This window comes from Topomyia yanbarensis, chromosome 2 (assembly GCF_030247195.1).
Source record: "Topomyia yanbarensis strain Yona2022 chromosome 2, ASM3024719v1, whole genome shotgun sequence".
Taxonomy (NCBI): domain Eukaryota; kingdom Metazoa; phylum Arthropoda; class Insecta; order Diptera; family Culicidae; genus Topomyia; species Topomyia yanbarensis.
The window spans coordinates 9,644,302-9,657,155 of record NC_080671.1 but is presented as its reverse complement, the minus strand read 5'-3'; the positions used below and the strand labels follow the sequence as shown (position 1 = coordinate 9,657,155).

Here is a 12,854-nt window from a genome sequence, read left to right as displayed (position 1 = left end):
ATCCAAGGACATGACTCACCCCCCAACGCATCGGAACTAAGGCCCATCGAAAAAATACTGGGCAGTTCTGAAGCAAGCACTACGGAAGCATCCCAAGGAGGTCAAATCTGAAGAAGATATGAAGAAAAAGTTACAAAAGAAGCTACAGTCAGATGTTGTACAGAATTGCATTTTTGACTGCAAATAGTAAGAATTATAAAAAAATGTCAAAAGTTGTTGTTAGGAAAACTTTTTTATTGAAAGCTTCTCCAGGATCCAAATGCACTAAAAAGTTGCTTTTACGTCTTTAAAACGATAAACATTAAATTTTTGACATTTTTTGATGGGGTAACGCGAATAACTTTTAAAAAGAGCATAATTACACGAATTAATTGTTTTTGAAGGAGCAAAATTTCAAATATCTCGAAAACTATCGCATTTTGGAATATTTTTGTTAAAAGCATTTTGATTTTAAATGGTGCCTAGAATTATATTCTGTAATAGAATTACAATTTTGTATGTCTATTAGTATGAAATTTAAAAACATGTACGAAGTTATTGTTAGGAAAACTTTTTTACCGATTTTTTCTCCATCATGCAATCACATTCAAAATGTTTCTTTTCTCTTTAGGTTTTTGGTAACAAAATATAAAAAATTTAAAAAAATGGGTTTCTTCGCAATTGAAATTTTATCATAAATTTTTGTTTTTTTGAAAAATGACACAACATTTTTTTCAGTGTATATTTTTTTCAGACAGAAGTATTCATTCCCTGTAACTCGTTTTCAGATAGTTTTGCTGTATAAAATACAGTAATCGAACAAAAAAAAATTGAAATTCATACACGTAGAAACGTTTACGCCCTTTTGAAAAGTTGCTCTTGAGTCAAAATAATCTTATTACCTGTGGAAAATATTTAGTCTTGCATGACGGTGAAACGTGTAAAGTTTCATTAAAATCTAAGATGGTCGGTCACGATTTTAAAGATTTTCGGACGGATCTTCGTGGAATCTGCTATTTGAAAATTTCTTAACAATTTTGGTTAAAAAACCAGCTTTCAGATGGAATTGATGGATTGAAAATCGAATTTCAATTTTTGAAGATATTAAGGTTTGAAGAAACCCATTTTTGTTGTGAAAATTACTTATAGCTGTACAAACAAAAGAGATTGGAGTTTCATTACTTTGGCAAAAATATCCAGAAATCTATATAACAATGCATATGCGAGAAATCAACACTTGAAAAGATAATATAAGAAAACCGTTTACTCAGAAGCCACCCTTCTTAAATCTTTAAAAAATCATAACAAATAAACCATTATAGATAGCCTTGTTTATTCAATAAAGTGGCTTCAGTTTAACTGTTGTAGAACATTGTGCAGATAAACATGACACATCTAAACAGTTGATCCTTTAATTGAACGCCCTAACCACAAGGACTACTTCATTTACATTTACATATTCGAAAAAATGCCAATAAAATATTAACAAAGTTTTATAGACATTATATAGCTAAAACAAATTATTTGGGCGACAGTAGTTTTGTATTTCTAAATACGACTTTGGAATCATAGTGCGTCGGCTTTCGATATGTACTGGAAAATCAGTCCAAAGTTTCATAGTGAATGTCATAGCCATATCCACAAACGCGTACCTTCCTCTTAACACTTCTCGTAAGATCGTGTACAGGCTAACTTATTTATGTGTGGAAATCCATTTTTTCCTCATGCCTGCTTCCAGCTTACCTGCTTCATGATGGCCCAGCATTTCTCAATTGGCGCAATTCTGGTGCGCTCGGGGGATTAAGTCCCTTTTACACTAAATTGACCTCCTTAGCCTCGTACCACTTCAGAACATCTTTCGAGTAATTGCAAGAGAAAGCATCCGGCAACAAAGACGTAGGGCCATCGTGAAACCTCAGAAGTGGAAGTAGACGCTTTTGGGGGCATTCTTTCGATTACACCTGCCCAGTCGCGGTTGCCACGAACGGGGTGCTTCGCTTTCTACACGAGAAAATTGCTTGCTAAATCATTTATTTTTTGACAAACATGGACATCATCTGCATTTTAACTTCCTCAGGGACGGCGCTTGTGAGGAGCAGTGGAGAAAATGAACCCAGGAATCTAATTTTGCAATGGTTACACAATTGCTAGAGAAACTTATACAATGTAAATAATACACATTGAACTAATTCCACCTACAGTTCCAATGGAAAATACCTAATGGAAGTTACACCCTTTAGGTGTCAAAAAATGCTATTACGTCAAAATGTCGCGAAAACAAACGCTTCTCGGCTAACAGAAATGTATTTTTTGCTTAACACGCTTGATTGCAATGATTGGTATATATATTAAGAGCACAGGGTACAGAATTAGAACGAAAATACGAATTGGGCACATTTCAAAAACGTGTCATTTAACTAATAAACTTTATTGAGCACCTGATTAGGCATTATATTCGTATTTTGATAAACATGGCACTCATTAGCGAGGAAGTTAAGGTTTTTTTACTGCTTAGTCTCCTATAAAATTTCTTCTTCAATACTTTCGTCACTTTGTTCTAAACACTATAACTATTGACAAGATTTTGGTTCCCTAGCTCCCCTCTCTGGAAACGTCCCAGGTTTGGGACTGGATGGAACCATGCGTGCTAACCGAATAAAAATAATTTATGATTGCATCTTTACGGATTTGGAGGTATATATAGCGGAAAGCTTAGACATTTTTTCTGCCTTAGCGAAGGAAATCTGCGAAATATGACTATCAAAAATACCCAACATCACACTTAGTTTTACCACACCACAAGCTGACGGATAGATAAGTAAGTCTACCTTATTGGCTCTTATCAGTTTTATCACTGTCAACATATAGCATCGCAACCCAAAATCATAGAAGGGGTTATTAAGAGTTGTTACGTTATAATTGATAACATATATAACCGAAGGAATACATTTCTATATCATACAATAAGGTTAATTATCCTTGATGATTATTGCCACGAAGATAATATTGAGATATGAAATATATAAATTAAATTAGCTTGAACCTTGCTCTACAAACGTATCTGGGATCAAGCGCAATTTTTTCCAGTTTCCAATTAACTTGCAATTTGAATTCGTTAGTACACTACACTGAATACTGACTCCGATTTCGATACAAAATGACAACCTAATTTTAAGTTTTAATACAGGATTGATTCTAAAATATTCAGGTGGGTACTTTGTATGAGAACATGCAGTTTCCCCAACGACACGACTAGACACTTGCATTCCGAAACTGTATCGCAAATCGGACTACCCCTCAGTGACTCAGGTAACTCGTACTGTCAAATATGATATTTGGTTGCAAAATGTATGAAACCTGCAACACTGAATAATATGTTGTTATTTTTTCCAAATTACCTACCGTAGCAACCCCTGGTTACGTAGGGAAAAACGATTTGCAAACAAAACAAACCGTTAGTTTTTCGAAAAAAGTTGTTTGGAAGCATATAAGTTGATAATGTGCTGTGTAGGAACGAGTCGGAATACGTGTGGAAGAACCAGAACCACCGATACAAAAAACCCAGTCGAAAAATAGGATTGTCCGAAGGATTCGTATATCTAAACCATGGTAAGAACCAAAATATAACGTCCTTTTCGTTTTCGACAATGCATTACACCGGTGTATTCTCCTTGATCGCATATCAGTCCCATAAAGATAGTAAATCCCATAAAAACGGTACAACTATGCGATCATGGGTAGTGTAGCTGAAATAAACAATCCACTTTCATTGCAGATTATCGAAGAAATATCAAGATATATTGAACGATCATGAGGAGCTATTTTGATTTCATCGTTGGACATGCAAGACTGTTTGATGCAGTTGAAATCTAGAAGTATACAATTTCCAAGTATCGCATTCAACAGCGATTACAACCGAATAAAATGAAGTTGAAATATTTCACCTGAAAGTGATCTTTAAAGAGATATTTAATAAAGTTGTCTAGAGCATCCATTCCTGTAATATTTACCGCTTGAAAATTTGGCGTAGAAAATAGATTTAGTGAGTAAGTACTCCAATCAATACAAAATGCTTCAAAGCAAAATTATTAACAGTACCATCAATCCATTATAAATACTTGCGATGAGAAGAATGCGACCAGTTTTATTTCGTTGTTTCTGAAGTGCACGTACGTACACCTTCGCACAACTGAAGACGTTAGAAAACAAAATAGAGGAACAAACTTTTGAAAATCACAACATGACCGTTTTTCTCTATGACAAGGATAACACCCATTGAAGTTTTTAAAGGAATTTCATTATCTACATCTAAGATTTATTCTAATAATCATTGATACGTTGCGGATTCCACCTGTTCCAAGGAGCTGTGGCCGTGTGGTATCCGGCGACCTGAAATCTCATTTCCGCACACTGGAAGCAGATGGACGTTGACTCTTTCCGTTTCAGTACGATTAGAATTATTTTGCAATCAACTGTAGCATTTCGTTCCAGACCACAATCAGCGCGGGATATAGCGGTTCGTAATAACTGTATTGGTGTCGCTTCCGATAGCGACTCAGTATCCTCTGTTTGGTATACTTGATCGAGCGAGTCCAGTCGACTCTTCAGACAGCAGGAACAATTACTCGTTGATCGGTAGCCCAGTAGGGACGATACTGCAATGAACGGAAGTCAGTAAAGATTTTTTGCATTTATTCGTCATCTAGCTTACCCGCACCGTTTGAACAATTGCGGCCGTGTTGGCAAAATCTTTGATTTTGCTTCAGCAGAATCCAATTTGGACAACTGCCGCCGTTCAGAAAACCCTGCCTTGATCTGTATCGGCAACTCGAGCGGATTCGGTTCACATGGGACGATTGATATTGGAAACGTTTCCTTTATGATGAGTTCAACCCGCAAAGGTTGGGTCACCTCCCTCTTGACTTTTACCGGGGTGCAGGAGGATTCGTAGCTCTTTTCCTTTATATTGTAAACAAGTGAATCGTTTGTAAAGCTCTCGCTCTCTAATTTGCGTTCATTTTCCAAAATTAGCGCTTGTGTGTTGCTACGAGTCTGCTGTCGGACACAGGAAACAGATGGACGTTGACTCATTCGGTTTCGGTACGATACAATTTCCGGTGTAGCATCTTGCCCGAACCGCGATCAACCCAGAGTATAGCGGTTCGTGGTAAAGCACAAATGACACGATCGATCAGCGGAATTTGCGTTGGTTCCGATAGCGATTCGGTATCCTCCGCTTGGTGCCTTCGAGCGAGCGAATCCGATCGTCTTGTTGGACAGCAGGAACGATTACACGTTGGTCAGTAGCCCAGCAAGGAACGATACTGAAATAAACGGAAATCAGTTATGAATAATTTAATATATTCGTCTCCGAACTTACCAGTACCGTTTGACGCATCCTCTTCCTCAACAATGGCGGACTTGCTAGCAATCTATTCGATTTTCCAGCGGCATCCAATCCAAACAAGCTCCGCTGTTCAGAAAACCCTTCCTCGTGATCTGATTCTGCCACAAACGAGTCAGCAGCATACAGCGTCGTTAATGATCCTGGCTTCAAAGTGCGCGCCTGCGTCGGAATGTACTTGAATACCGAAGTAGCGGGAACACATGCGCGACTTCTGCATACTGGCCGATCCTTGCATAAAACAGTCGCGCGACGCATGAGTACTTAGAAAAATTTATTAAAAAAACTACTGCTTCAAAGGCGACGACGAAATGTCGTCCCTTACCGGAGGATGTCGCCGTCTGGACTGATAATCGCGTGTTGAAATTTTCGTGTTATTTTGTTTCTTGGCAAGATCCGGATGCGCCGTCTTTCTAAAAAATAAACATTTTCAGCTTAGTATACGGTTACTGATAAGAGCATTTCACATCACAATTACCTGGTATATGTTTTTCTTCTAAAAGATCTTTCTGATCTCTGTGGCTAGAAAGCAGCAGCAACTGTTGAAAAAATGGCGGGTTGTTTTGGCAGCACATAATGATTAGATTAATTGCCAAAGCGGAACAAAACTGTTTCATCATTAAGACCACTTGCCAGGAGCTCCACTATTCGGATTGCTGGCGTTGTTGCCTAGCTCTCCAAAATAAACAAAACGTTGTGAGGATCGCGAGACATTTTTCTTGACTGAGATTTGGAACTATCACTTCACGTTTTAGACACTGTTTAGACGAAAATGTTTCAAAAGAAGCAAATTTTGCCAAAGTCCAACAAAAGCTTCGCTTATCCGAGTTCACATTTGATTCTTACGGCAAACGAAACAGAATATTTTCTTTTCTATCTGTTACGGACTTTGGTTGCTAGGGTATGCAAATAAACATTAAGAAAATTGAGACAGTGTTGCGTGAGAAATTCATATTTCATCTTTACCGAGGGGTCGCTCAATGTACTGATAACTGGCGGTTAATTTCGTGAACACTTTTTGTTCGGGATTTTTCATTAAGTTTCAGGTCGTGTCGTTGGTTTCCCTGTGGACTGAACATCTACTGTTAAAAAAACAACTGAAAATGAACAACGGGATTGTACATATATCAATGTATGAATGTGGCAGTACGTGAAGAACTTTTCAAACATACTGCATACGCGATTTGGAGCAGGTATTTCATGATTTCATTGAAATCTATAAAATGTCCAACGTTGATATGTATCTTCGAAAAATGATCATGCAATAAATATCAGAAGAAGGTATAATTTCTTTCCGAATCGTAGTAGCCAAGTTAAACAAATCAGTTTAGATTGAAGTTTCCCCTTGACCGGATCTAAATTTCAGTAGAAATGTCCAACCATTCCTCGACCAATACCTCCTCCCGTACTGCCAAAAAAGTTTCAGAACAAGGTATATTTCCTTTATAAATCATAGTAACTAACCTACTCAAATCCATCTAAATTGATGCTTCGCTTCGACCGGATTCAAATTTCAGCAAAAATTCCCAACCGTTCCCTGTCCCAAACACCATCAAGTACCTCAGACGATGAACCAATCACTGGAATCATTAGTAAACTGGATGATCTTGAAAACACCATAAGTAATTTGGAATTGGATGTTCGTAAAGGTTAATTTTGTGCAATTTCTATAAAAAAAATCCCACGATTCACCAACAAACCGATTTATAGAACTTAACACGCAACGGCTTCTAAGTCGTTGTCAGTTGAATCTTGCCGCTAAATGTGCGGAAACAGCGAAAGACCCTTCTGCTTTGGAAACGCAAAGCAGAAGACCTAGCGGCGGTTCTGCGTTTTTGGGACTTACTGAGTGCAACTGCCGTTGCCACCAAGCGCTCGTCATTTATCTCGATCAGTTACGACAGGCAAAGCTGGAACAGGAAGAGCTTCTGAGACACCTCAAGATGAAGGAAGAACAATTGCTGCTTTATCGGTATAATCATTCGAATTTATTTTCTAGCTTAAGAAACATTTTACAATGTATCCCACAGATCAAAAATGCTGGAAATGAATTCAATCGTCGAGCACCAGAAGCAACAGTTGAAGACCCTCAAGGAAAATGAAGTACTGGTTACCCAGAAAATCAATTCCGCCGTGGAGAAAGAAAATCAAATGCTTATGCAAGAAATCAACCGTTTGAAGCAACTGCCGGATGAGCTTCGGGAGCGCGAGCAAGCTTTAAAGTTTGCCAACAAGGAACTGCAGGAAACGAAGCTGACCCTCAAATCATTGCTGTTGGATATCGAATCTGGACTGGAGGCGTGTGAGGGTATATCCGGAGAATTGCAGCAAGAGCGAACCCGGGCTTTCAACACACTGACCGAAATTGACCAGGAGAAGCGAAAGGGTAAGTTCGAATGTAGAACAACACGTCATATTCACCACGAGCGTGACACGCGGTCGAATTTGCATAATAAAGTAGTAGCACCAACAGACAGAACGTTATCACTGTTGGCCAACTGACAAAAAAGTGAAACAAGAGGGAAATGGGACGCACATGAAATTGGTAGTCAGATTAACACTACAGGCGACTGCTCTACTATTATGATAATTTTTGAAGCAGGGAAGTAAAATGAAAGTGTTCTATATTTTCTCTTTTTTTGCATACATTTCGACGGTGTAGTTTTGAACTGGGTCGACAAATATACTTCGCTGAAAGAGGAATACGATTCAGCGGTAAAGCAAAAGCAATCCAATGACCAGTTGATGTCAGAACTACGGTTAAAGACCACGCAGTTGGAAGAGATTACCAGGCAGTATGATGCTCTAAAGGAGGAAAGTACTACATATGTAAGTAACATTTTTAAATTGTAGTTAGCTATTTAAGAAATGGTAATTTACGTCAGATGGCAAGAATGCAAAGTGAATACGATAAGCAGGAAGCGGAATTGAACAAAAGAGCAGTAGATATGGAATGCGAAAATCATCGTCTGAAAGTTACACTGGAGGACCAAAGCACAAAAGCATCGTCTGCCTCACACAAGTATTATATACTACGACTTTATTCTACGGGCCCTTATAATTGTTTATATTTTTTCATTGCTTAGTATGCAACGTGAACTGTTGAGTCTTGAGATGAAGTTCAATGAGGCTCAAAATGAAATCGACACTTTGAAGAGATACAACGAAGCTGCTGCCGCCGCGGCAGAGTATGGAGTACGCAAGAAGAATTTCTTAAAAGACGAATCGTCATCTACCGAAACCCTAAGCCCACCGTTTTGCAGTTTGTGTGCCGTCGAGCAAACTGCCGGTGAAGCGTACTCTTGTACGTGCTCTTCCAATGAGTCGGAAAGCGTCTGTAGCCTTATAAATGAGGAGGCTGAACCAGAAGGCTCTAAATGATTAACAATTACAGGCATCCTATCGTTGCTAACCATTGAATTTGTCATTCTGGCATCAGGTCCAAGTGTAGAGAATTGGTAGGGCGTTTATTACTCTCAAACGTAGTTTTCAGTGGAAAATCAATATAAATAAAAAATCATTATCTTGTCAACATTCAACCATCGTCAAAATAAACAAAAGTAACATGGCACCACTCTGAGTAGTCTGTCGGTCGATCATATTAAGACTCAATCACAAATATCGCGAAGTGCGGATACTTATCACACTTTGCCACTTGAATTGAGCAACAATATCATGCAATAACAATACTATGGTTACTTGAAAACAAATAATCGTATCGCCTTTATTTCAAGGCAGTGGGCGTATGGGCTCGTGTTTAAATATACACAACTGTCACTGGTAAAAATTATACTATTTTTTGCTTCACGTGATAGTGCCAGAGAAAATAACACAGCTTGTACTGAGATCGACGGATCTATAGGGCAAGGTGTCAATCTTGCAATGAAATTATTGTTCTATCGCTAAAACATATTATTCCCGTGAGAACAGTTTGTTTGTTATGTAGCCGTTATACTCGTATTTATCCCATGTTAATGGGATTCCTTCTATACATAGGACAATTATGCAAAGTGCGGCAAAATAGTTCACATTAATTTCTCTATGACTATGTGAAATTTACACACAAGCGCTTAGCAGACAGCTACGAAAATCCTGTTGTTTGGAGTTAGCATCAATCCAGCGCTAGATTAATCCTGTCACAAAATTATTGTCGGATTCTGATTAGACGAAGTCAAAACGCAAATTCCATGACTGCTGATGTTTCATTTGTACATAAAAGCAGCGTCGCATTACACATAAATTAATGTGAAAGTAGAATTTGTTACTAGCCTAACTACTTAGCATATTTGAGGCAATATTCTCCACCGCTAAAAAATCTCTTATTAAATTGACCGAAGACGAGAATACCGAGTTACAGTATTTTGTGGTTTATCAATCGAAAAGCAGCGTGGCAATTTGTGATTATCGCCGCACCAAACATCTTATTGTGCCTTCTTTTGATGCCAAGGCTTGCGAATGTACGAATCCAACACTAACACTAGTGACAGGATTGGCGCTAGCTCTTAAAACGAAAATACTTGTTTATAATCAAACCCCTGTGTGATGTTCCGCAAAAAAACCGACAATCTGGCACTAGCTTAGTCCTGTCACTAAGTTAGTGTCGGATTCTGATGAGACGAAGTCGAAACGCAAATTCCTAACTAATTTACGATTGCAATTAGCGCATATTTTTAGGTACAAGACTCTTTTGTTTTACCTAAGAATAGAAACCTTTTTGCTGTACGCATAGTGAGAATTATACACTCATTTTGCCTATCTTTGAATCATATAAAACCATTATTATACTGTGAAAGAAGATAACCGCTCGATTAGTTTGATGATCATGGTTCGAATTACACAAAACAGTGTGTTTGTGCATCGCAACTATTTGTCAAAAGCCGCTTCTAGATTTGTCTACACATTTGCAGTAACTTATTTGCATAATCCTAGTCATAATTAGGAAATGAATTAAGTGATTTTCTTATTTTACATTTTAATAAAGGCTTTATAAGATTCAAATCATTGCGCATACTAACAAGTTTTCTATTCGTATACACACTGTACCAAAACGTATCGAGCCTTAATTATCACAAAGTGAATTGGGAAATGTTTTTCTACTAGAACAGTCTTTATTTCGTCTTAGACATTTAACGACTCACTTTTCGGTTACGATACAAATATCTCTGCTATGACTGTGGTCACGTAATTTGCAGTCGACGGCAATGAAGTTTGAATATTTCTAATGATTACCTGAAAAAGGAGAAGAAATAAAATAATTAATGGTTTTTATGCATAAGCCAAAAGCTTCTCAAATGGCCACATCAAATTTAATGAAAAGGATTTAACCTGTTCTGACCTAGGATATTATATTCCAAGAATTTAGGCAAAAAGCAACAAATGTGATAAAAGTTTATATCCAAGCATAAACCGGAATTATAGGATCTACCTAAAGTAGGGGAGTCCGGGTATAGTTGGCGGTGGGGTTAAGTTGGCGAAACCCCTTTTTCTCCTTTTCTATTAGACATAAAGCGCTGTCTCTCGTTGTGTACCTCAAGTAATGTGAAACGCATTATGCAATATGTTTTTGTTGCGAAACATTATGTTTTGTAGAAGCTGTGGGCGATATTGTGTTTTTGAGCATACTTTGTAAATTTTCTTAATTTTAAACATTTTGTGTTATTTTAGCTGGTTTTCAATCTATTCCTCGAACGATTATATTTTTCGATAGTGCGTGAAAAGAGCTTTCAGCATCCGTATAGTTATTATACATATTCATACCCAAAAGTAATTTTTTAAATCCTTTTTTATAAAATATGCGGTTGGGGTAAGTTGGTGGTAACGCACACGGGACAAGTTGGCGGTACTATTTATAGTGCAAAAATAGCCATCATATATTTTTATTCTGGAATCCACTCCAAAGTAAAAGAAATTTTTTCTTGTGTCTCTCGTCAATGCAGGGGAAAATTATTTCAGCCAATCGCCTGAAGTATTTCGAAAATTTGCTTTTGAATATGGAGCACGCGTCAAAGTCAAAATGAGGGGATATTGGCACTGAAATATAATGAAAAGTGTTGAATACCATAAGGTTTTATTGAAGACAATCGGCACATTTTATATGGATCACTTATGTAATTTTATTTCCATTGGATTGCTTATTTTCTGACAGTCCGCCAACTTACCCCAAGGCTAGGGTAAGTTGGCGGCTTTTCCGCGTCACATATTTTTGTCTGTAGAAATGAAGACAACATATCAAACACTTTAATAAAATTCAGAGATGTTGCCAACCGTCTACCCTTTCATGCAACGTGTTCTATTTTGCAAGATCTACAACAATCAAAGCGGTATTAAATGAAAACTGAAAGCACCGCCAACTAGCCCCGGTCTCCCCTACAAACTTTTAATTTATTAACAAATATGTGGACCGGAAAAGCTGCATACATTGCTTATCTGCTGAACTTTTTAGTGTTTCATAACAAAGGATTTATAACAAAATTCTGAACAATTTCCTTCTTGATTTAGTACAACGCACAGTGGTTTTTGCCAAAACCATGCCATCTCTTCTTTACCCCTAAATCGTAAAATTTAGGTCAATGACGTCTTCGGAGGGATTTGTGGACATTGTGATTTTAATGATGAATCTCCCTAAAAGTGAGATATCAACTTTGTTGCAACTGCATATATTAAGATTGTATCTTCAGCAAAGTTGTATAGTAAGCATTTGCCAACAACTTTGCTGAGGACACAAAAACTTCAACTTTCATAATAGCTGAGTTTACGTCAATAGTGTTTTCGGGATAAGGTCTGTCATTTGCTGCTATAACTTAAGTCATTAATCCTCGTAAAAGTGAGTTTCTTATATTCATTTGTTTTGTAGCAGAAATGATCTGACATCTTTGGAAAAGCTTTTAGGATTGCTTTCGCGAATATCTTTGCCGAACACACTGAGTATCTTCTTTAAACTTTTTGAAAGTTATAGCAGTTTCTTTCAAATAGCACTTCAATTAAGTTCTCCACTCGCCAAAATACATAATTTTTATACACGCATATTTTTTCCTGCCTCGAGTATTTTCGAAGATATTTTTTGAAAAAAAAACAACTTTTTCTAATCTTTTATACCAACTGGAGAGTGAAATCCATTGATTTTTATTGGGTTGAGTAGCACTTCTAATTGCAACTAGAGCTATATGTCCGCTTGAAAGTTATTACTAATTAAATAACTTAGACTAATTATTACTTTTGGAAACATACGTATCTTGACAAAACAAATAACTTTCTGGAATATGCTGAAGCTTTATCTGTGATATTTAAGAAATTATGTTAAAAAAGTGTTAAGTTGTCATTTACAAACAACGGTCCATAACTTCGAATGTTCTATAAATTGATTTTTGGTCTTCAGTATAGATGTTCGCAAAACAAGTTCTTAAACATTTCTGAAAACTTCAACGAAATTTTGGAAAAAACCGGTTTTAATCCACCTAGTGGTGCAATTATG

The 12,854-nt window shown here is 37.2% G+C and overlaps 2 protein-coding genes across 3 annotated transcripts in view; one reads left to right on the top strand and one right to left on the bottom strand.

Annotated features, from left to right (window-relative positions):
- LOC131685120 (protein kinase C and casein kinase substrate in neurons protein 1) overlaps positions 1-12,854 on the bottom strand; it is a 122,209-nt gene that overhangs the window by 73,571 nt on the left and 35,784 nt on the right. The window lies entirely within an intron of this gene.
- Positions 6,696-8,843, top strand: LOC131685121 (probable DNA double-strand break repair Rad50 ATPase). Its single transcript, XM_058968583.1, has 7 exons — positions 6,696-6,815; positions 6,901-7,032; positions 7,094-7,355; positions 7,414-7,769; positions 8,046-8,212; positions 8,269-8,405; positions 8,470-8,843. The coding sequence occupies exons 1-7, from the start codon at positions 6,755-6,757 to the stop codon at positions 8,762-8,764; spliced, it is 1,410 nt and encodes a 469-aa protein (XP_058824566.1). The 5' UTR covers positions 6,696-6,754; the 3' UTR covers positions 8,765-8,843.